This window comes from Salvelinus namaycush, chromosome 8, assembly GCF_016432855.1.
Source record: "Salvelinus namaycush isolate Seneca chromosome 8, SaNama_1.0, whole genome shotgun sequence".
NCBI lineage: Eukaryota > Metazoa > Chordata > Actinopteri > Salmoniformes > Salmonidae > Salvelinus > Salvelinus namaycush.
The window spans coordinates 52,891,566-52,917,035 of NC_052314.1; the positions used below are offsets into that span (position 1 = coordinate 52,891,566).

At 43.0% G+C, this 25,470-nt stretch overlaps 1 protein-coding gene across 2 annotated transcripts; it reads left to right on the forward strand.

Annotated features, from left to right (window-relative positions):
• The first annotated feature begins 1,335 nt into the window (after positions 1-1,335).
• LOC120052806 (LON peptidase N-terminal domain and RING finger protein 1-like) lies at positions 1,336-25,339 on the forward strand. Of its 2 annotated transcripts, none has more exons than XM_038999932.1 (11): positions 1,336-2,099; positions 8,946-9,061; positions 14,993-15,115; positions 17,579-17,794; positions 17,990-18,224; positions 18,698-18,915; positions 19,194-19,315; positions 20,365-20,523; positions 21,083-21,245; positions 21,690-21,842; positions 23,154-25,339. In XM_038999932.1, the coding sequence occupies exons 1-11, from the start codon at positions 1,478-1,480 to the stop codon at positions 23,310-23,312; spliced, it is 2,286 nt and encodes a 761-aa protein (XP_038855860.1). In that variant the 5' UTR covers positions 1,336-1,477; the 3' UTR covers positions 23,313-25,339. The 2 variants fall into 2 exon arrangements, with proteins under 2 accessions (XP_038855860.1, XP_038855861.1); XM_038999933.1 differs by having other exon boundaries at positions 17,993-18,224.
• The last annotated feature ends 131 nt before the right edge of the window (positions 25,340-25,470 follow it).

Here is a 25,470-nt window from a genome sequence, read left to right on the forward strand (position 1 = left end):
TTGTCTCCAAGCAGCATTTTTTGTGTTTATGTCCCTGTAGCTGTCAGCAGTTGTGTCAAAAAGACACGGTTTTGAGGATACTGCGAAAATGATTCTCTCTTCCATGTGTCCAACCGCATGCGACCATTTGCAAAAGGTACCTGCATCAGTATAGTTGCCTAGCTGCGCAAAATGTTATGCAGCAGTGATGCAATGACGCAGTCGGTGTGTTCGAAGCGTAAGTAGGCTACACTGTTTTGGCGTTCCGCAACGTTGGCTTCATAAAGCCTATAGCAGGGGGATGGCAACCTTTTTCATGAGGAGTGCCAATTTACAATATATCCTACATACCATTTCTAAATATCTGCGTGCGTGTTATGATTTTCATATACTCATTGTTAATAATACTATTAACCGGCAACTAAACATAGACGCTGTCCATTCAGCACCAAACCAACGAGCTCCACTATGCCTACCTGTACGGAGGCACTGTCCATTCAGTTGAATCATGGGCGAGGCCTTAGCCCCGTTTAAAAAGGCATGTGTAGATTTTCCTTTCGTGATTTTCGTCATTATTTGGTCGAGTTTGTTTGTCTTCGTGCGTCCCTGTCGATTGTAGGCCTAAGTAGGTTTAAGTCCTTTAATGTATGCGTTTTATTTCAATGCATGTGTAGAATTTATCTGGCATAGTTTGCCTTCCCTGTCAACTGTTTTATGCATCGGTTACTTTCACATTGATATTTGAAGTCGGCCTTGTTGTTATTTAATAGCGCATATTACGCATCTATTTCTTGGCGCACTGTATGCGACATTCCACAAGTAAATGAGTCAATTTATGTTGAGGTTGAGTAGCTAACCTTTTACACACCGTCCACAGACCTTTAAACGTTATATTGAGGTGATAATTAATGGCTGGTCCATTTTTGTTTGTTTTTGCTGTTCTCCACATACCATTTTAAAGTTTTTAAATTGTGTAGAAATGCAGTATGCCTAAATGAGCTTCGACTTACCAAAAACTCCGTGGAGGCTTTGCAATCACCCCCCCCCCCCACCACACCCTACTTTGCCATCAACCCCCCCCCCCCCCACCACACCCTACTTTGCCATTCCCTAGGTTTAGCTGAAATGACGCCACTGTATTATTTAGTGATGGCACAGCGAAAAAAGCTGTTCGCGCCTCTTTTTATATTTCAATGAAAAAAAAATATCTCAATGTGATACACTCTGCGTCTGCGCACTTTTCGTCAGATGCTTTTCGTAGTTATGAAACTTCTAAACTCAGGTTTTGTAATCGAGTCTCGCTGGCCAATCAAGGAACTGTGATTCCGTTCACGTGATCGCATTTTTATGTAACAAACGGGTGTACACCTGTACGTTGCCAAGTCTCTACTGGCTCATAAACTAGAGACACATTGTAGGCTACAGCTATGGCTAAACACATTTTTTAAATACGTTTATAATAACCGGCATACATTGTATGCCGACCATCTAGCCTACAATGTCGGTCCAACACCCTGAAAGAGAGGACGACGTCGAAGAAAGAAAAGGATTCTTCATCGAACCAGAATACGACTGGGACGAGGAGCAGGACAATGTAGACCACCACACACTTATTTTACAAAAAGCCGATGCACTGGCATCAGAAAACCGTCTCAAAGAAGCCATCGATGTTTACTCGATGGCTTTGAGATATGGTTCTGTAGGGCCGGAGCAGATGAGCACTTTAGTGGATTGTATTCTGCGCAACTTCAAGAGAAAACTGGGAAAGGATGAGGCGCCTTCGGAACGAACGCTACATATTCTGGATAACGCCGGGGAGGAGGATGTGTTTGACTGCCCGAATTGTCATAGATTTCTAAGCGAGCCCGTGACTATCGGCTGTGGACATTCGTACTGTAAAAGATGTTTACAACATCAGCTGCTCTCCAAATGCAAGCTGTGTAGCGAGGTAGGAGACAGGCCGACGGAGCTTAAAACGAATGTGATTCTATTCGGACTTTTGGAAAAGTGGTTTCCCGAGGAGCTGAAAAGGTCTAGAGCTATTAGTGAAATTGAAGACCTGTCTAGAAGGAAACATTTCGAGGAGGCCGTATCACTAGCGACAGATATGATTGAATCTGGTGAGTGGGGGCAGGAAACGCTTGTGGATACCACTTCCCATCCTTGTTTTGTATGCTATGATGAGACATTTAGGATATCTGTCAAAGCATGAAAACAGAGTGTTATTTTAGTCATTCCCTGTTACTGTTTCTGGTATTTATTATCAAAGAGTAGGGAAGGGGAGTTCCACTGACCAATATTGTCATGTGTTTGACTGTAGCTTTTTTGGCAGCGTTTACAGGCAGCCCAATTCTGATATTTTTTTCACAAATTTATCTTTTGACCGATTAGATCTGAAAAATATCTGATGTGGTTGGTCAAACGACCAATTAGTGGAAAACATCAGAATTGGGCTGCCTGCGTGAACGCAGCCTTTGTGCCACTGATGTAACCCTCGTGCCACCCTGTTACGACATTTCTTAAAATGGGCATGCGCACAAACAGCGAGTTTCATAAGGCAGGTCGTGACACAGTGGAACGTTTTGTAACTAAGTAGCGGGGGATGGGTTTGCCAAACAGTAATGTTATAACGTTTGGTCCCTTCTCAAAGTCCGAAAAAGACGCTAAAAAAGGCTAAATGTGCTGCCCAATCAAGGCATGGCGGTGCAGTTCACGTGATGGCATTTTTACGTAACAAACGGGTGTATACCTGTGTGTTGCCAAGTCTCTACTGGTACATAAGACACTAAAAAGTCAAAATACAGAGAGAGTGTCAATGCAAATATTGCGAAGGCAATAAAAAGTGACAACACGGAAGTCTATAGTTATTGCTGTAGGCTGTGTCTAGATTCCTTCAAATATTAGATGAGGTTTTAATGACACCAGATATACAATTAGTGATACTTAAAAAATAAATACCTAAGAGATTCCTGAAAGTTGTCATTCTGTCTCCTATGGGTAATACTGAGCGGTTAACCAACATTTCGCTTATTTTTCGGTTTTTAAACAACTTATTGACCGACATCTGTTAAATTATCTGAATTCCATATTTTATTTTATTTTCTTCTGTGAGCCCAGTGCTGTTTCTTTAGAGAAATCACATCAAGCCCAAACTGTGCGATGTAGGTCCAGTAGGGAGTTGTAGTCTACACCAGGTCATTATTTTACATAGTTTAGTGCAGAAAACATCACAATTAAGAACAAATGACCATAATCCATTGCTCGCCTACTTGTCCAGCCATTGTTTCTTCAGCTGCATTAACACAGGCAGCCCAATTCTGATATTTTCTTTTGCTAATTGTTATTTTGACCAATCAGAGCAGCTCTTAAAAAGCTCTCAATATGAAAAGATCTGATGTGATTGGTCAAAAGACCAATTAGTGGAAAAAATATCAGAATTGGGCTGCCTGTGTAAACGCAGCCTTTTAGGCCTGCTATGTCAGGTTAGTGTGGGGGCAGACACGAGAGAAGACAGAAGAATGCGCTATCGAGAGGGATAGAGACCAGTTGCTTCGCGAGGTATGAATGAAATGAAGACTTGAATTAAATAATAAAGTCATCAAATGAAACAAAATCAATATACACAACAACTTAAATATTTTATTAAAGTAATGTGAGTAAATGATGGTTAATAATTGATAACTAGTAATGGGCAGTCACTAACATCATGGGACTTTTAATTTTTATTCTGTGTTGTTACAGCATTCAACCAACATAATGCATAGTGCATTTAATGTAAAAAATAATAATTGAAACCAAAATGAAAAAAAATTGATTATTTTGTAACAATCGAACCGAAACCGAACCGACCTCAAAATCTCACCATGACAGCCTTGTTTGATGGTTCAGCTTCTCGGAAAGCAATTTATTCCTGGAAAATAAGTCTGAAATCGATCAGGTCAACAGTTACAGATACTAACCAAGGCAATGCTCTCCGTAATGTGAAGGCCTACTCAGGAATTCTAATGGCACCTATGTACTGTAGATGCGTGTTATTACATCGAGTAGTATGCTTTGCACAATAACATTGCTAAATGTAGCCCTAGCGCGTCATGTAAATACTTATTGAACGATAAGAGCGAGAACGTTGAGAAAAAAGTGTCTAAGAATCTCTTGTAATGTTGTTGACCTCACAATTAGACCAAAATATGCAGAAGCTGTTTCTTCAGAAGACATTTATTTGTATATATAAAAAAAGTAAATGCTAAAGAGTAATAAAGTCATCCGTTCTAAGCCATGCTAAACTGGTGTATGTTTATACATTTAAAAAGGGGGTGTTCTGGATTTTCTAGAACCTGACTTGCCATTGCTAAAAATACGAAGATTTCTGCTCATGCAAGATCCGCTAGCCTACCTCCTTTCAGCTACTGCTCAGTCACTCCGTGACTCCGCTGCCGCTTGTAAACAAAATAGTTTGAATAAACATAGTTCTTTGACTGTAAAAAAATAACAACAAAAAACACTATATACTATTGTAGACATAAGCACAACAGAAGCTAGAGCCTGCACCGCATATCAAATAAGCAAGACACAGACAGGCAGTCATTACACACATTGGCTAAACAGGAAGCAGGCCGCTGGCTATATGGCAGCATAACTATAAAGATTACACCATCACACATAACGCTAAATGTTTTCCCCCAGTGCAATGTGTAGACTGCGTCTTGCCTGTGCTACGCTAATATCCATTACAACAGAACGAGAAGGTTGTAATGTAGCCTTCATATATATTTTTGGAAAGTTTGTTCAAATCGCAGCTGTCCAGAAATATTAGGCAGAGACAGCCTACATCACCATGTCGATCAAATTGGTTGAGGGTTCAGAAGAGGGTAAGTAAAGAGAGAACCGCGAATGTGTGTGTAAAATAACACGTGCAGAACGGGATTCGCATCTTTGGATTTGAGAAATACGTTTCCAGAGGGGCAGGGGCGGGGTGCAAAAACTCCCTATTCATAGCCTCAGCCATATTATACGGTCACCTCCAAGACCTTTGCCCCTCTGTCACTGAAGATGACTCCTCAAACTGCACAGGCTCCCCTCTCTCTTGACGTTAAACTGATCTCATTTATTAATAAAGGGGTTACAAATTATATATTGCCCAATAATAAATATATGAGCACTTATTGCATATAAGTGTAGCCTAAAGCTACTTCCTTAGATTTGAGTCTAAATGAGCGCAAAAAACATTGTTTGATGTAGAGGTGGAAAGTTATGCCCTTATCTTTCAACATTGTTTCATGTGGAAATGTTGGCAACTGTGAGACACGGTAGCAAATGTAAGAGCCCATAGCCAGTGTGGCATTTTGGGTCAGCTAAGGACTTCGCTGAGGTGACTTTGGTTTTGGGGCCCAGACTTGTGTCACAGTTGCAGTGCCAACACTGGTGGCACAGTCGGTCACCGCCACAGAGCGGAAAGAACCAGACTAGAGGTGCCACCGCTATGACATCACTGTATCTGTCTGAGACTTGGTGAGCTAGCCAAGCCTGAAGCACATAAGCTAATATGGAGTAATCCCCCATCTAGTGAAGTGAATCACACTATCTCATTATCTGTCTTTTTCCCCATACAATGGAAAACCCACCGGGGTGCATCTCAATAGTCTAAAGGGGCTTAGTTTTCTTGACCTTGTGCTTCATCTGTACTGATCTACAAAGACATGTTAGGTTAAAGCAAACCAGACAGTGTCTCCTATCCAGGGGTCATGCTGGACAGGAGACAGTGTGGGTGAAGGAAAGGAGACCGGGAGAGGAAGCCACTTTGAACTATGGAGATGCAACCCTTGTGCGTTTTGTAGACATGTCACCTCTAGCCGCAGGCTCAGAATCACAGAGGCCCATCTTGGACCGCGAACAAGATGCCACAGTGTGTCTCTTTATCTTGCCAGCGACGCACATGATTTTGAACATTCATCATAGAAGACCAAATAGCCCTAGTCTATGACCTCAGCTGAAAGCTGGGAAGCTTAACCTGGTCTACAGTGTTTTCCCTCTATTCATTTAGCTGCCACACAACAACAACAACAAAAAGTACAATTATTTATTTATATATAAACAGTATATTTTTTTTTAGAAAACACTCTTCGGGGTGTAGAAACGCTTTCAGTGTAAACTTAAATGATATGTATGTAGAACATATATGTATGTATGTAGAAAGTATGTAAAGTATGTAGAACATATAATTGACCTACATACTTGTTTTCTAATGTAATCTTTGAGAATTGGAAATCACCAAATAAATGCTATGACAGTCAGGTTTAATCGGAAATTTCCAAAACGTTGAATTTAGGAGTATTTTTGGCATGGCTGGATTACTGACAGGCTACGTAGGGTATATGCCCAGGGGCCCTGATTGCGGTCCCTGTTCATTTAAAAAATAATAATGTTTGAGCATAAGAACACAGAAATAGCCTTGGCAAAATGCATAGAATTGCAGGAAATTAGCTTTCACACTGCAGAAGTTTCTCTCATTTATAGAATTGCACGATGCTTCTCTCTGTCGCCAATTCCAGACTAATTTAAGACCTTCTGGACCAATTTCATGCCTTGGATCATTAACTAGGACTACTCTTTGACAGGATTGCCACGGTCTTCACAGGCCCCCAGTGTGCGGTCTGGAGTGTGAAGTCACGAGCTCTGCTGGTTGGCTACTGCGTAGCAACCTAGGGGTGCCAAAAACCCTGGTCTGCACTAGAAAGCCTATGTAAATTAAGATCACTAGAACAGACTCATTTTTTTTTTTTATGCCCATTTTGGGCTCTAAAATGTGTTTATTATGATCTAGTTCGATCCCCTCGGTAAATTCTTTCAAAGTTTGCTACCAATCGAGATATTTAATTAAATAGTGATCGCACCCTGATGCACGCTCATTGCACGTGGTATTCACGTGGTATCCGGTATTGACGCCGACGTCATCTAGCAGCGTTGGGTTGACTCTCTCGGGTAGGATGAAAACGACTACATCGACCATCATCCTTTGCTAGTCACGGCCACTTTGACCATGATCCTAAGACATTTTTTGGTGCCATTCAGCTCCATTCAGCAATATGGGGCGCTTCAAATTCAAATATTTCCGGCTTCATGCGCCATCATGAGTTTTCCGTGCGAATATGTGGATGACGTACAGTTAATTCGGAAAGTATTCAGACGCCTTCACTTTTTGCACATTTTGTTACGTTACAGTCTTAATCTAAAATGGATTCAATCTACACACAATACCCCATAATGACAAAGCGAATACATGTTTTTAGAAATTTTTGCAAATTTATTGAAGAAAAAAAAACTGAAATGCCTTATATACATTACTATTTAGACCCTTTGCTTTGAGACTCGAAATTGAGCTCACGTGATTTGGAAAAGCACAGACCTTTCTATATAAGGTCCCACAGTTGACAGTGCATGTCAGAGCAAAAACCAAGCCATGAGGTCAAAGGAATTGTCTGTAGAGGTGAGAGACAGGATTGTGTCAAGGGACAGATCTTGGGAAGGGTACCAAAACATTTCTGCAGCATTGAAGGTCCCCAAGAACACTGTGGCCTCCATCATTCTTAAATGGAAGAAGTTTGGAACCACCAAGAAAGACTCTTCCTAGAGCTGGGCGCCTGGCCAAACTGAGCAATCGGGGGAGAAGTGCCTTGGTCAGGAAGGTGACCAAGAACCCAATGGTCACTCTGACAGAGCTACTGAGTTCCTCTGTGGAGATTGGGGAACCTTCTAGAAGGACAACCATCTCTGCAGCACTCCACCAATCAGGCCTTTACGGTTGAGTGGCCAGACGGAAGCCACTCCTCAGTTAAATACACATGATAGTCTGCTTGGAGTTTGCCAAAAGGACTCTCAGACCATGAGAAACAAGGTTCTCTGGTCTGATGGAATCTTTGGCCTGAATGCCAAGCGTCACGTCTGGAGAAAACCAGGAACTGCACACCTGGCCAATACCATCCCTACGGTGAAGCATGGTGGTGGCAGCATCATGCTGTGGTGATGTTTTTCAGCGGCAGGGACTGGGAGACCAGTCAGGATCGAGGGAAAGATGAACAGAGTAAAGTACAGAGAGATCCTTGATGAAAACCTGATCCAGTGCGCTCAGGACCTCAAAATGGGGCGAAGGTTCACCTTCCAAGACGACAACGACCCTAAGCACACAGCCAAGACAATGCAGGAATGGCTTCGGGACAAGTCTCAATGCCCTTGAGTGGCCCAGCCAGAGCCCGGACTTGAACCTGATCGACTATCTCTGAAGAGACCAGAAAATAGCTGTGCAGCGACGCACTCCATCCAACCTGACAGAGCTTGAGAGCATCTGCAGACAAGAATGGGAGAAACTCCCCACATAACGGTGTGCCAAGCTTGTAGTGTCATACCCAAGAAGACTCGAGGCTGTAATCACTGCCAAAGGTGCTTCAACAAAGTACTGTGTAAAGGGTCTGAATACTTATGTAAATGTCATATTTCTGCTTTTAATTTTTATAAATAACAAAAATGTCTTAACCTGTTTTTGCTTTGTCATTATGGGGTACTTTGTGTAGATTGATGAGGGGGGGAAAAAACTAATAATCAATTTTAGAATAAGGCTGTAACGTAACAAAATGTGGAAAAAATGAAGGGCTCTGAATACTTTCCGAATGCATTGTAAGTGCTATCACTATCTACTGGTTTTAATGTCTATGGGTCTTCATGTCATGTGTTTGACATGGAATCCTTCTATGCATGTAGCCTAAGCTTTCATTCCGTCATAATTTGCTATTATGTTGAATGTATGCTTTTCTCATGACACGGATATTTCGCCCTAGCGTTATGGTCATCTTCAGTGACAGATCAAAAAATATTTTGAAATTGGGCTTTGTCTGAAATTTAAAACTTTTCAATTTTTTAAATCAAATTATTTGTCTCTGCTCTCCTCCTTTATCCTTCCCTCCTTTTTTCCCCAGATCCTAGGGATGAGGCAGTGCGGTGGTCACGTGTCAAGGCCTACACCGGGCTCCAGCAGTACCGATTGGCCCTGGAGGACGCTGAACTCTGTCTTAGCTCCACCCACTCTGCAGAGGTAGGTTACTGGACCAATGGGGCAAACTGTGTGTTGAGTTCAGTAGGCACAAGTGGAGAAAAAAAAAATATTTAGGAAATTAAAATAAATGTTGTTATCGGAGGTTTTAAGTTTGCTGAGGCCTACTTCATTCACTTGTCTGCTCCCCAGCACTATCATTATCCTTAGTACTTACCAGGCACCCTGTGGCACTTTTAAACAGGAAACTATAAGCCTATAGCTCCGGTTATATCCTCTACGCTTTACGACACCGTGTGATGCGTCATGGAGGGAAAGTGGAGGCTGATTAGAGGCTCAGTCAGGTGTTAGTAAGTCTAAACGTGTTAGCAGGGCCATCCTGAATACGAACCGGTAGGATATATTTTAGGATGTCTTATCGCTAGAAACAGCATTGTTCACTATCTCCTCTAATTCTATTTTTAAGTCTTGATAAATTATATAATATTACTGTACAACCTTCAATACCTTTAGAATTTTTTTCTGTTATCAAATGTTGATTAGTTTTTCCTATACATAACTTTTTTGATGGAGGGTTCAGAGCCTCTCATTTGGGAGTTGTGCATTTGTTTGTTACACATTTGGTCACACTTTCTTTTCACTGTACCTTGAGCTATTTTAATGGTCCAATGCAGATGTTTTTATCTTAATACCAAATCATTTCTGGGTTAAAAATTAAGAGCATTACTGTCACTGTTTTCAATTAAAATGGTCAAAAATAATTCAAAAAATGATAATTAGCAGCATTTTCACAAGTGAAAATTTTGCTAAGACTGGGAGTGGTCTGAGTGGAGAGGGGAAATTCTGAAAACTAGCTGTTATTTGCAGAGAGGTTTGGAACTCTCCTTTCTTATAGGTCTATTAACTAATTTACAACCTGGTGATGTCACCAGGCAGGCCAAAACTCCATCCCCCCAAGTCTGAAATTTCAGGTGGTCTTTTCAAACAGCTCTTACTCTCAAAGGGCAATATCATAATTTTCATAATTTCACAGTATTATTCCATCCTCATAGTGTGGAGATATACAGTGATTTTGTAAGGTTCTTGTTGAAATGAAACAGACAGAGGCCAGTCTACAATAGTCAGAATGTTTATTTACGAGAGCTCTGCTTATCATTTCCTGTACATTGGTCTATATACCTCACATTTCGTCATAAATGTCCCTCCTCCTCTCAGAGACAATGACAATATAGTTCACAAGTCTTCCCCTACTCATACATTGTCTGCCACCTGTTATACAATCTACTACAAGCCCAAGGTCTCTCCCCTCCCTGGGTGGGGACAGAATGTCCTGAAAGGAACACAGTAGTACAGCTTGTCTGTCGATAGCTCCTCTTATCTCATACATCGTCTCACACTTCCACCCTGCTTACATACTAAAAAGGAACAAATAATCCTTGTTCTAATTCTGACTTAAACTACACACATCAGATTTATAGATTTATGATTCTAATAAATGTCATACAATCATACAGTGACAGGGTAGAATTCTGTTAGTTATAGTTCTACGTTAAATGTATACATTATTTAGTCATTATTCATAAAATTTATAACATTATCCCAGCCATGAAAGCTGCCAGAGCACGTGAGGAAATTGCTTACATCTGCTATGACAGGCTCATTGTCCACCCTCCCTCCCAGAAGCCTGGAAGGGATGAGAGAGCCAAGCCTATGGGTTTGCAGCTTCAACCCCTCAGCGCACACACACACACCAATTGATTAATGGAGTGCTGAATGTATATATTTATTCTCTTGTTTTGTTTGCTCTCTTCCATATTATGTCTATCTCTGATAAGCTACCCAGGAATGGGATGAAAATAGCCCATATTAATATATGTAGCCTTAGAAATAAGGTTAATGAAATCAATAACTTGCTAACATCAGACAGCATTCCTATATTAGCCATTTCTGAGACTCACTTAGATACTTCATTTGATGATACAGCAGTAGCAATACAAGGATATAACATCTATAGAAGAGACACTTATGGGGGAGGTGTTGCTCTATATATTCATAGCCATATCCCTGTAATGCTTAGAGAAGATCTTATGTCAAGTGTTATTGAAGTGTTGTGGTTGCAGGTTCACTTGGCACATCAAAAGCCTTTTCTTGCTGTAGGCCACCAAGTTCTAACAGTCAGTATCTAAATAATATGTGTGAAATGCTTGATAGTGTATGTGATGTAAACAGAGAGGTCTACTTTCTTGGGGACCTGAATATTGACTGGTTTTCATCAAGCTGTCCGCTCAAGAGTAAGCTTCTCACTGTAACCAGTGCCTGTAATCTGGTTCAGGTTATTAATCAACCTACCAGGGTGTTTACAAACACTACAAGGACAAGATCATCCACATGTATCGATCACATTTTTACTAATACTGTAAAACTTTGTTCTAAAGCCTTATCCGTACCCATTGGATGCAGTGATCACAATATAGTGGCTATATCCAGGAAAGCCAAAGTTCCAAAAGCTGGGCCTAAAATAGTGTATAAGAGATCATACAAAATATTTTGCTGTGACTCTTATGTGGATGATGTTAAACATATTTGTAGGTCTGATGTGATTAATAAGGAGCATTCAGACACGGCACTTGATGGATTTATGAAATTGCTTCTTCTGATTATTGATAAACGTGCACCTGTTAAGAAACTGACTGTTAGAACTGTTAAGGCTCCATGGAATGATGAGGTATTGAAAAACTGTAATGGTTGAAAGAGATGGCGCAAAAGAAGTGGCTAATAAGTCTGGCCAAACATCTGACTTACTGCAAATTGAGAAATTATGTGACTAAACTCAACATAAACAAGAAACTGTATTATGAAGCCAAGATCAATGATATAAAGAATGATGGGAAAAAACTTTGGATTACTTTAAATGAAATTATGGGCAGAAAGACAAATTCAACTCCATCTTTTATTGAATCAGATGGCTTATTCCTCACAAAACCATTTGATGTTGCCAATTATTTTAATGATTACTTCATTGGTAAAGTGGGCACACTTAGGCAGGAAATGCCAACAATGAACAGTGAGCCATCGTATTCATGCATAAAAAAAATTTATAATGAAAGAAAAGCATTGTAAGTTTGAATTTGTAAAGTTAGTGTGGGAGAGGTGGGAAAATGATTGTTATCAATCAATAATGACAAACCTCCTGCAATTGACAACTTCGATTGAGAGCTACTTAGGATGGTAGCTGACTATAGCCACTCCTATCTGTCATATCTTTAATATGAGCCTAGAGGAAAATATTTGTCCTCTGGCCTGGAGTAATTCTGCTACCCAAGCGGCCTTTACTGGTTCTATGCTGTCAGCTCTTTACTTAATAATTAATTAATTTTATTTATTTATTTAATCTTTATTAAATTAGGCAAGTCAGTTAAGAACAAATTCTTATTTACGATGATGGCCTACCAAAAGGCAAAAGGCCTCCTGCGGGGATGGGGGCTGGGATTAAAAACAAATAAAATAAAAATATAGGACAAAACACACATCACAGCAAGAGAGACAACACTACATAAAGAGAGACCTAAGACGACAACATAGCATGGCAGCAGGCCATGACAACACAGCATGGTAGCAACACAACATGACAACAACATGGTAGCAACATGACAGCAGCACAACATGGTAGCTGCACAACTCTTAGCACGACATGGCAGCAGCACAACGCTTAGCAATCTGTTGGAAGAAATTGAACAAATACAATGTTTTTTTCTCTCTAAACAAATTAACAACAGACTTTCAGCATGCTTATAGAGAAGGGTACTCAACATGTACTGCACTCACACAATTGACTGATGACTGGTTGAAAGAAATTGATAATAAGAAGATTGTGGGAGCTGTACTGTTAGATTTCAGTGCGGCCTTTGATATTATTGACCAAACTGATGCGTTATGGCTTTTCAACCTCTGCCATATCATGGATTCAGAGCTATCTGTCTAATAGAACTCAAAGGGTTTTCTTTAATGGAAGCTTCTCTAATGTCAAATATGTAAAGTGTGGTGTACCGCAGGGCAGCTCTCTAGGCCCTCTACTCTTTTCTATTTTTACCAATGACCTGCCACTGGCATTAAACAAAGCCTGTGTGTCCATGTGTGCTGATGATTCAACCATATACGCAACAGCAACCACAGCTAACGAAGTCACTGAAACCTTTAACAAAGAGTTGCAGTCAGTTTTGGAATGGGTGGCAAGTAATAAACTGGACCTGAACATCTCTAAAAGTAAGAGCATTGTATTTGGTACAAATCATTCTCTAAGTTCTAGACCTCAGCTGAATCTGGTAATGAATGGTGTGACTGTTGAACAAGTTGAGGAGACTAAGTTACTTGGTGCTACCTTAGATTGTGAACTGTCATGGTCAAAACCTATAGATTTAATGGTTGTAAAGATGGGGAGAGGTCTGTCCATAATAAAGAGATTCTCTGCTTTTTTGACACCACATTTCAAAAAAGCAAGTCCTGCAGGCTCTAGTTCTATCTTATCTTGATCATTGTCCAGTCGTGTGGTCCAGTGCTGCAAGGAAAGACCTAGTTAAGCTGCAGCTGGCCCAGAACAAAGTGGCACATCTGGCTCTTCATTGTCATCAGAGGGCTGGTATAAATACTATGCATGCCAGTCTCTCTTGGCTAAGAGTTGAGGAGAGACTGACTGCATCACTTCTTCTTTTTATAAGAAACATTAATGTGTTGAAAATCCCAAATTGTTTGCAGTCAACTTACACACAGCTCTGACACACACACACTTACCCCACCAGACATGCAACCAGAACAAATTCAAGAAAGCGCACAGTATTATATTGAACCCCATTATTGCATGGAACTCCGTTCCATCTCATATTGCTCAAGTGAACAGCAAACCTGGTTTAAAAAAAACAGATAAAGCAACACCTCACGGAAACAAAGCCTCTCCCCTATTTGACCTGGATAGTTTGTGTGTATGTATTGATATTGTGCCTTTTTAAAATATGTTTTTTTAATTGATGTAGTTCTGTCCTTAAGCTGTTCTTGTCTATAATGTTCTGTATTATGTCATGTTTAGTGTTTTGTGTGGACCCAAGGAAGAGTAGCTGCTGCTTTTACAACAGCTAATGGGGATCCTAGTAAAATACCAAATTCTCTCTCTCTCTCTTTTTCTCTCTCTTTTTCTCTCGCTCTCTTTTTCTCTCTCTCTCTCTTTCTCTCTCTCTCTTTCTCTCTATCTCTCTCTCTCTCTCTCTCTTTCTCTCCCTCTCTCACTTTCTCTCTCACTTTCTCTCTCTCTCGCTCTCTTTCTCTCTCTCTCTCTCATTTTCTCTAGTGGTTCACCCTCTGACTGTCGTTCAATTACAGTATCTTCCAGTTGAAATGCAGCGACATAAACCTATCTCCCAGAGTCTCCACTGGAAGTCTTACACTCTTTATAACCCCGTCCCTCTCTCTCTCTCCCAGGGTTTCTACTGGAAGTCTTACACTCTTTATAACCCCGTCCCCATCCCTCTCTCTCTCTCTCTCCCAGAGTCTCCACTGGAAGTCTTACACTCTTTATAACCCCGTCCCCATCCCTCTCTCTCTCTCCCAGAGTCTCCACTGGAAGTCTTACACTCTTTATAACCCCGTCCCCGTCCCTCTCTCTCTCTCCCAGAGTCTCCACTGGAAGTCTTACACTCTTTTTAACCCCGTCCCTCTCTCTCTCTCCCAGAGTCTCCACTGGAAGTCTTACACTCTTTATAACCCCGCCCCCGTCCCTCTCTCTCTCTCCCAGAGTCTCCACTGGAAGTCTTACACTCTTTATAACCCCGTCCCCGTCCCTCTCTCTCTCTCCCAGAGTCTCCACTGGAAGTCTTACACTCTTTATAACCCCGTCCCCGTCCCCGTCCCTCTCTCTCCCAGAGTCTCCACTGGAAGTCTTACACTCTTTATAACCCCGTCCCCGTCCCTCTCTCTCTCTCCCAGGGTTTCTACTGGAAGGCCAAGGTGCTCCAGGACATGGGCCAGGTGGACGACTCGCTGCAGGTTTTCCTCCACTGTCTGGCCCTGGACGAGGACTTCACCCTGGCAAAACGAGAGGTGGAAATGGTGAGAGAAGGAGTTGGGAGGGAGAGTGATGTTGTTGTTGAACTCATTTGCTTTGGCAATGATGGTTAAGTCCCCTTACTCTTCCTGGAAGCTTTGGGACTTGCCATGAGTGAAAGGAGATATTGTATCTTCTCAATGTCTTTCTTTTCTTTGTGAAGAGTTTGCTTTGTGAAGGGTTTGCTTTGTGAAGAGTTTGCTGGGAGCGTTTGACCCCTTAGCGCCATAGTCCGTTTCATAAGAAGCCAGTTGCTCTCTGAGTACCCCCTTTTGTCTTACTTAAGCCATGCGTTTCCCGGTACAGATTTGCTTACCATCCATGAAAAGGAACACTGTGTGCCTTCCTTTGCTGATAGCCTCACATCGGCTAGCTAGGTTATTATCCTTAGCATCGGTCTAATGGAATCAAGCCCTTAGGCTCTTGCGTGAGAGATGGAACATATCGGGCTGACAGCGGCCTTAATAACAACATCACATTATTTATAGAGAAAAGCGTCTGTTTTTGCGGGTGACGGAAAATGCAGTGACTATGGTGCACTGTGAGTTTTGCTTCCATGATGAATCACCTGTCAGACTTAGTTGAAGTTCAGAGCGCAGTAAAGCGTGTTTCTTGTTTTTGTTGACACCCTGTTGAAAAAGAGTTGGAATGGGCATAGTTAGGCCTATCCATCGCTTTGCTCCTCTTTTTGATTACACTTTATTGTCCTATTACCACTTGTATCTATTTGGTACGTGCTATAAAAGTACTTGGTAACAGTTGGGACTTTCCGTTATTTGTTACAATTGAAGCGCCACGACGAAGAAGTAAGTCTTGGGTAGTAATCAATTGTGCTATATTCACTAATTAACATTGTGTCTCAGTGTCTCAGTTAAAATAAAGCGTTCAAAATATTTTCCTTCCTCCCTCAACGCCACATCCCGACTTAGACTCCCATGTTTTTGAAGCTTTGACCGAAGGCTGTGTTTCATGCAGTTTCTGTAACCAAATGACATACGTTTACTTTCAAGTGAGTCGGCCCTCGTGAATCTCCCCTCCTGTAATGACACAAACCGCATTAGACAAAATCGTCATCCCAAATGGCACCCTATTCCCTGTATAGGACATGACGTTTGACCAGAGACCTACGTCGTGCGCTATGTAGGGTGTAATTTGGGACTGAGACGAAGTACTGTTATGTAAGCCAGAGACACTGTGGACCGTTGTCCGATCTCAATCGCTGACAGGGTTTTCCGAGGCTATGTGAAACGTCAGGGTAGTACTCTGGCGGAGTGACAGGAAGTAGGCCTGTGTTACTTTGACCGTGTCGTTGATCGTGTGGCTTTGCATTCTTGTTCTTTCACTCTTGAGGAAGAGCTTTGTTTGGTTGAGTTGTCGAATGCGAATGGCTTCTCTTTCTGCTCAGGAAGGGTATCGTCTGCAACCTGCTCTCGAGGTTTGATTGACAAGAGCTATGTGGGATTGTCTGTGGGATGTTTGTGCCTGTGTGCCTGAGCGAAGGTGTGTTTTGTGTTTTCTTGAACTCCTCTAACACGGTGAGTAGCCTATATCATAAGGTGCTACAAAATTTGGGCTTCATACATCTCCTTTTAAATGCCGACGTAAACACAAATTCCCCATCTTGTGATCCTGGACGGGCCCCAGGTTAGCAGATACAAAAGTTGGCCGTTCTGGGAGTAATGAGGGAATGGATGAGGATTAGATGGATTTAAAGCGATTGGAACGGGGCCCGGCGGGTTCGTCAGCATCTAATAACAGGTAATGGACTGAGAGAGCGAAAGAAAGGTGAAACACAGAAGAGGAGGAGAATAACAGTGATACATATATAGGACGAGAGGGATTGGGTGGAGGTAGAGTGACAGAGCGGGTGCAACAACCGACACACATTTATTTTCGACGAGTGAACCCGACTGCAGATTGAACTTTTTTTTTTGTTTTTGACGTCAATCTTGTGAAGCCAAAGGCACATTTCCACATTGTCTGGACAAGTACGTTTTTCTACGTCTAAACCCACGTTGGTGCCAGTGGTCACTCCCAGTCTTGGCCAGCCAATTTACTGCATTGCGGTCTAGTCGGGGGGCACATGCTTGGCATAGCCTAGCCCCCCCCCCCCTACTGCTTCAAGACCTTAAACTTAGCCCCTAACTACATCTCTGTCTGACTGGAGAGGGCATTCCTAGAAAGAGAATGACCCTTGCCTCATGTCCCCTGCTCGGTACTGTGTAGTGTTAGTGTGACTCAGTCAGGATGTTGTGTTACTTTGTTATATTATTATTGTACTATTACCTTCTTCTAGAACTTGGCTTCTAATCCACTATTTTGGGGATTTTCTTTATACACTGTTCATGTGAATCTGTCATGATATCGTGTTACAAGTTCCTTGTGATCTAGGCTCCTATTCCTCCATTTTTGTCCGATTTTTCTATCCATTTGCACTGCTCCGATGGCTAACGCAATGTGTACCACAGATACTGTGCGACCTGCTGTCTCCGGCCGGCGAGAACGTGAAGGTGGGCCTGAGGGAGACGGCGCAGAGCACATCGCCTCACCTGCGTAGTAAAGTTGTGGTAGCGGACTCCCAGGCCAGAGCCCAACAGCATCAGGCCAAAGCCAAACACCCTGCCCTGCACCAAGTCCAGGCTCGCACTTCCTTGGCACACGCCAGCCCCGTCGCACAACACGAGGTACGCTAACTGGTGTGCTTGATACAGCCCTGAATCACTAGGGTGGCCTTAAAAGTTTCCAAAGTCAATTATGTTTTGATATTTGTTTGGTGTTTGTTCATTTCAAATGCATCAACAATGTCTAACACTCCTTTTAACTTTTTTAACTCTCTCTCTTTCTCACACTTCTCTTCCCCCTCCTCTCTTTCCGTCCAGAAGCCGGGTCGCTCCGGGAGCCTGGAGCGTTCAGGCCTCAGCCGCGCTCACTCGATGCGAGCCCACGGGCCGGGCCTCGGTCTGGGCAGCTTGGATGAGGGTCTTAAACGTGTGTGCTCCGCACCCCAGCTGGGGGACCAGGAGAAAGGCGTGCTGCTGAAGAGGAAGCTGTCGGCCTCCGAGGGCGGACCCCACGTCGTCTACAGCCACGGGAGCAAGCATAAGAAACAAGGAGGTGGGAATCAAGACCGCTGCTAGTATGTCGTAATTAGAAAGGGAATAGTTAAGCTCAGGGATCATCAACTAGTTTTCTCCTTTAGCGGATGGTCTGGGGGCCGGAACATAATTGCTAATAATCTGTAGACTGCAAATTGACCTCAAGAAGCCCGAACAGATATAATATTTGACTGAAACATAATTATTTCAAACCTTGCTTCCATTTGTATATGATCAGATAACTTTGGGGGCGAAATAAAACCACCCACGGGCCAAATTCAGCCTGCTGGCCGCCTGTTGGGGAACCCTGGTTTAGCTTGAGTGCTGGCTCTTTATATTGTTTTAAATTGGATTATAAATCGGAACCGCCCCAGTATCAATTAGCAACGGTCCCATTAGCAACGGTCCCAAAGGTACCTTTGCTGTGTCTGTGTTTGTATGTGTACTTGGGTGTGTGAAGTGCTTGACGTCCTCCTGTGGCTTCCTCTGTAGGGGCCTGTGGTGCGTCGAGCAAGGGAGCCTCAGCGCGAGCTCACAGAGTCGTACCCAGGGACCTACTGGACCCCAACGACCTGGAGTGTTCCCTCTGCATTAGATTGTTCTACGAACCGGTGACCACGCCGTGCGGTCACACCTTCTGTAAAAACTGCCTGGAGCGCTGTCTGGACCACACACCCCAGTGCCCCCTCTGCAAGGAGAGCCTCAAAGAGGTCAGAGGAGACCACCACCAACCACGACTCAGCGCCTGCTTTTCTTAGAACTGGAAGGGAGTCCTTAGTTTCGCTAAGGGTTACATCTCAAATGGCATCCTATTCACTATATAGTGCACTACTTTTGATTGGCCCTGGTCAAAAGTAGTGCACTAAATAGGGGACATTAACTTGGGGAAGACCTCTTCTTAAAGGGCATGTCCTTAAAAAGAAAGCTTAATCTTAATCTTCCTTCCTTCCTTCCTTCTCTCTCTCTCTCACCCCCCCCCCCCCCCCAGTACCTAGCAGCCAGGAAGTACACAGTCACCAGTGTGCTGGACCAAGTGATAAAGCAGTACCTGTCTGAGGAGCAGTCGGAACGGCAGAAGACTCACCTGGAGGAGACCCAAGAGCTCGCAGAGTGAGTTGTGCTCCTTACATAGAATTAACCTAGAATGTCCATTCTGGTAATTGTATTGCTATGGCTTCTGCCTTCTCTCTGAACCCTTTTCTCTCTTTCTCTCTGGTTGTCCTACTTTAAAAAAAAAAAAAAAAAAAAAAATGAATACAGCAGAGATCATGCAAAACACACACAGCAGACAGGTTCACCTAATGTTAGCACTGACAGTTAGATGGAATTCTATTGATATAGACTTTTACTTCGTCTTTGGAACGCACATGTCACCTTTGAATCACTTTAACTTGTGAGAGATGCTCGAGTGTCTCAGCATCATCTAACTCTCTCTCTCTCTCTCTCTCTCTCTCTCTCTCTCTCTCTCTCTCTCTCTCTGTCTCTCTCTCTCTCTCTCTCTCTCTCTCTCTGTCTCTCTCTCTCTCTCTCTCTCTCTCTCTCTCTCTGTCTCTGTCTCTGTCTCTCTCTCTCTCTCTCTCTCTCTCTGTCTCTGTCTCTGTCTCTGTCTCTGTCTCTCTCTGTCTCTCTCTCTCTCTCTCTCTCTCTCTCTGTCTCTCTCTCTGTCTCTCTCTCTCTGTCTCTCTCTCTGTCTCTCTCTCTCTGTCTCTCTCTCTGTCTCTCTCTCTCTCTCTCTCTCTCTCTCTGTCTCTCTCTCTCTGTCTCTCTCTCTCTCTCTCTCTCTCTCTCTCTCTCTCTCTCTGTCTCTCTCTCTCTCTCTCTCTCTCTCTCTGTCTCTCTCTCTCTCTCTCTCTCTCTCTCTCTCTGTCTCTGTCTCTGTCTCTGTCTCTCTCTCTCTCTCTCTCTCTGTCTCTCTGTCTCTCTCTGTCTCTCTCTGTCTCTCTCTCTGTCTCTCTCTCTCTCTCTCTCTCTCTCTCTCTCTCTGTCTCTCTCTCTCTCTCTCTCTCTCTGTCTCTCTCTCTCTCTTTCTCTCTGTCTCTCTCTCTCTCTCTCTCTCTCTCTCTCTCTGTCTCTCTCTCTCTCTCTGTCTCTCTCTCTCTCTCTCTCTCTCTCTCTCTCTCTCTCTCTCTCTCTCTCTCTCTCTCTCTCTCTCTCTGCAGCCTGATGAAGAATGTCCCCATCTTTGTGTGCACCATGGCCTACCCGACCGTGCCTTGCCCCCTGCACGTCTTCGAACCGCGTTACCGCCTCATGATCCGCCGCTGCATGGAGACCGGCACGCGCCAGTTTGGGATGTGCATCAACGACGCTCAGAAAGGGTAGGAACAGTGGCGCGGTGGCGTCCGATGCAAGCGCCTGCTGACGTAGGCAAGCGCGCGCACACATTGGCACGCGCGCATTTGAGTGAGTGTTTACGTGCCAATGTGCGCGCGCACACACACACACACCGTTCTGCTGCGCACTAATGCGTCACCTTCTGTCACCTCACCCTGGAGAGCTAGTTAAAAGGCGAGAGAGAGAGAGAGAGAGAGGGAGGGGGCGGGGCCTGCGGAATTATGAAAATAGTAGCTAATAGGATTTTGACTGAATATATCAAATCAAATTTAACTTTGAAGCATCAAATCCATCTGATTTGACTATGCAGTGACCATATGCAATATATTTGTTCTCCTCTTTAGCTCAGTTGGTAGAGCGTGGCACTTGCCATGCCAGGATAGTTGGTTCGATTCTTGGGACCACCCTCACGTAAAATGTACAAAAGCTCCTGCTAAGTGTAATTATGTATGCAACTTTAATTTAGCAATATAGACCATTGGCAAATCACCTTTAAATGACTATATGATTATAACTGTAAAATTCGGAATATTCCCGTTTCAGATTTGTGGAGTACGGCTGCATGCTGATCATCCGGAGCGTCCACTTCCTCCCGGACGGGCGTTCCGTGGTGGACACCATCGGAGGGAAGAGGTTCCGGGTGCTGACCCGCGGGATGAAGGACGGGTACTGCATCGCCGACATCAAGTACCTGGAGGATACCAGGGTAAGAACCCATGTTCTCTTATCTGAAAATATTGGTTCGGATAAGAAGAAAAAATTGGCCATATATTTGGTTATATTTTTATTTGTAAAGAAAGGATCACAAAATAATCCTCTATTATACAATAAAAAAACACAAATGGAGAGAAAATGATATTGAAATCCATTTTCCATAGGTGTGAATACCTTGATAATAAGTCCCACTCACACCCGCTTACAAGTTTAGCACAGCTTGAATTAGCCTAATATTTTAATTTGAATAATCCACTTTTCATTTCGTTATTCACCCTTTGATTTAGAAGGCCTCCTGTAAAAACCAAATTGTAGAGGCCGTCTATCTGTTGATGGATTATGGTAGTGTGGTGTTTTGGTGAATCCTACACTGCAATCTGTGCTTTCAAACCTAACGTCCCTCTTGTATGGTTAAAATGAATTGATTGATTGACAGGTGAGCGACGACGAGGAGCTGACCCAGCTGCAGCAGCTCCACGACGCCGTTTACGAACAAGCGCGCACCTGGTTCCAGAACCTCAAGAACCGCTTCCGCAACCAGATCCTTCAGCACTTCGGGGCCATGCCCGAGAGAGAGCCCGACATCCAAGTAAGAGCTAAGACACAAACCGTACATTGTGTGTGTGTGTGTGTGTGTGTGTGTGTGTGTGTGTGTGTGTGTCCAGGTTTAAACTGACATACAGGTGAGCTAAGACACAAACCGTACATTGTGTGTGTGTGTGTGTGTGTGTCCAGGTTTAAACTGACATACAGGTGAGCTAAGACACAAACCACATCCCATCATATAGTGTTTTTTCCCCCCTCTCCCTTTTCAGGATCATTCATTAGGGCTCACTGTAGCAAAATGTTTTGCAAAAGAGTATGAACATGATCGTTTCTTAATTGGACAAGTTCAGTTAGTCCCCTCCCTGTTTCAGGCTTTCTTCCATTTTGGTTCTTAAATGAATACGACCCAGGTTTACAAACAGGAAGTAGCTCCGTTAATGCCGTGTTAGAGAAGGGTGTGGAGTGTCGCTCCCATAGAAACAGAATCTATTTCTATGCTTTCTCCACTGATCTAGAATAGATCATTGTGGGTAATTCTTAACTAATCCTCTGGAGGAAGGTGTCCACCCCTTATCCTCTACACTTACGTCACAGACACACACAGATATACAATTGGACGCGCAATATCCAATGGAGGCACAGCATTTTTCATGGAACATTTGGAATGGTACAGTTATATAATTGGGATAATGTGTGGCTGGACCCTGGCTATATATGGAGATACTAGGATTAATGATGAGTGTCTGGGGATGAACCATAGTTAAGAATAGATTACATTTCCACTGCGCGTGTGTGTGTGTGTTTCTATGAAGAAATGTTTTGTCATACCTGTGGTATATGGTCTAATATACCACGTCTTTCAACCAATCAGCATTCAGGGCTCGAACCACCCAGTTTATAATAACCAACATGTAACTCTGACACAGCAACATCCAATAAATGGCAGATTAGGTTCAAGTTGCTTAAGATGGACGCTAATTCACCACATCAGTCATTTTCTGAGATTCTTGGCTCAATTATAGAACAGCCTATTTAAGATACCGACTCTCTAAATGAGTTACTACATCTTGTAAATCTAAAGTGTCTCCATTATATCTGTCTGATGTAAGGCATGTACTGAACTGCGGCTGACTCGCTAGCCTCTACTCTCAAGTTCCTTATAGATCTGAAATGATTGGATTGGAGTAGCCAATATGGCAATTATTCCACCTAGTCTTTCAGATGGCAAGGTCATGACGACAGTGTTTAAACCTATCCAATCACATTGTCTGTCCATTGTCTACCCATTGTTTTGGGTGAGTGATGATATGTTTCTGGTCAGTGATTTTTCCTTTCCTCTACTCCTCTCTTCCAGGCGACACCCAACGGTCCGGCTTGCTGCTGGTGGCTGCTGGCCGTGCTGCCCATCGACCCTCGCTACCAGCTGTCGGTGCTTTCCATGACCACGCTGCGCGAACGCCTGGTCAAGATCCAGCACATCCTCTCCTACCTGCAGAGCATCCCCAACAAGTAGAAGAGTAGAGTTCCACCTGACCACAACTACTTACTACACCCTGGTTCCTGCACCATGTACCTCCATACCACATCTAACAACACAGACTCCTACGACTCCATACATCGGATTTCGCTATTTATTGCTGCTGAGGTATCCGCCACAAGACATCCGTGAGACATCTGGACAGTGAGGCATCAATGAGACATCTCCCTGAGAAGACAGAGTCACACAACACTTCTAAGACACCAGCAAGATCCCGGTCACATAAGCAGCTAGCTTTAGCGACACGACAGCTAGCTTTAGCGACACGACAGCTAGCTTCACGACAGCTATCACACACCAGCTAGCTACATCAGCGAGAATCCACAGACGGTTGAGAAATCAGCCGAATTCTAAGAACTGGTCTTATCTCTTGTAATGACACTTTCTCTCTCCGTCTCTCTCTCCACCCTCCAGGGGCGATCTTGTCTCTGGTGTTTGGTAGGCTGAGATAGATGTCTCTCTCTTTCTCTCTCTCTGTGATGTTGGTGAAAAGAAGAAAGGACTTTCTGCCTATACTCAACGCTGGCCTCAACAGTGGCACCAACCACCCTCAACACCTGCCACTGTCAGCTTGCTTACTAGAGAGAGAGAGAAAGAAAGAGAGAAATTGGTGAAGAGATGTCTCCGTTGTCTTGTCTACTCAAGACGACCCAAGCAGCCTCTCTGTCTCTATTTGGTCACTGTTGAAGGGTGGATGTTTGTTTGTTTCTATGGGTGGACGGTGCTTCTGTGCAAATCCCAAATGCTGAAATTGATTCTGACGGGGGGGGGGGGGGGGGTGAATTGTAGAAGGTTGGTGGTAACATATGGAGGGAGGGGGTACAAGAATTGTTTGTGTACTACAAAGCCCAACAAGTGGGATGGTGCAGCCTTACAATTACACTGAAAACAAAAAAAGTGTGAATCTTACTCTTCCGATCATTAATCCCCTCTGTCGCTTCTCTCTGTCGACGAAACGCACAACTTCCTTCACCGCTGCCACCTGGCGGTGGTGAACCCTGGTGGAAAAGAGAGCTTCCCCCTTTTTTATTAATGTCTCCCAAGTTTTTACTTTTTCATAAATGTTTTGTTCTCTTCCAAGACTTCAGAAAGAAAAACCTTGTGGCAGCCATTTTGTCCAGTCTGTAGTATAGCTACAGATGTTGGACTGTGGTCTCGCAACGCTCCCAAGTTCTGTTCTCTTTAACAGTTTTTAGCATAGTTGAAAACAAGGCACAACTCAAAAATATCCAGACTTCCAATATACATGAATTACTCTGTGGTTTTGTTTTTGTTGTCGTTTCTCAGTGGAAACGAACCTCTTGAATCCCGATAGCTTAGGAAGCGTCATTGATTTTGCATTGGAGATGTTTCCCATTCCGAGTTATCGATTCTTGAGAGAAACATCAAAAGTCATCCATGTGACTCGAGTGTTGTATTTCCTATCTCTCTTCTAGGCCAAAAGTTTCAACTTCCTGTTTAAATTCAATGTTAACTGAAGTAATTTTTAAGGACAGATATATAAATATATATTTTGACAGTATGTTTGTATGTACAAAATCACAAAAGGGGAACTTGCAATATTGTGACACAGTGAAAAGAACAAAGAAAAAACTCTAAACAATGACCTGTATTCAGCACTGCAAGGGTTAAAGGTCACCCTGTTGTCAAGTAAAAAGCAGTCGCCTGCCTTTTGTCAGAAAAAGGACTAATATAGGTGAATATATCTGGGGTGGTCGATTTCAGACAAATTTTTGCCTTATACCATTTTAGTGTTTTGCTTTGAATGGCACAATGTGACGGCTTGGTTAGCGTTCCTTTTGCCGTACTAGTAATTCTGATATTTGTGTTAATTATTTGTCATTTCTTTAGCCGCCTCATGGCCCGAATCGTTAACAATGTGTATAATGTATGTCAATCGCGGCTTTGTTTCGTTTAAACCATTTTGTTTTTGGACAGATCATGCTTTTTCTTCGAATGTTTAAATTATCAATTTTCAATAATAAATGAACTCATTTTTTCAACTCGAAGCCTCAAGTGGTATTATGTTAACGTATGGACTAAATGTAACCCATGAATGTAACCCATTGTCAATGTAACCATCCCGATCCCAGTGTTATACATTGGGTTTTTCGTCATCGGGAAACGCTTGGTA

What these genes read in the sequence shown, in the direction of transcription:
- LOC120052806 (XM_038999932.1), top strand. Translation starts at nt 1,478, where the DNA reads ATGTCGGTCCAACACCCTGAAAGAGAGGACGACGTCGAAGAAAGAAAA. An exon ending in GACAGATATGATTGAATCTG is followed by an intron (nt 2,100 to 8,945) that starts GTGAGTGGGGGC and finishes TTTTTTCCCCAG; the next exon opens with ATCCTAGGGATGAGGCAGTG. An exon ending in GCTCCACCCACTCTGCAGAG is followed by an intron (nt 9,062 to 14,992) that starts GTAGGTTACTGG and finishes TCTCTCTCCCAG; the next exon opens with GGTTTCTACTGGAAGGCCAA.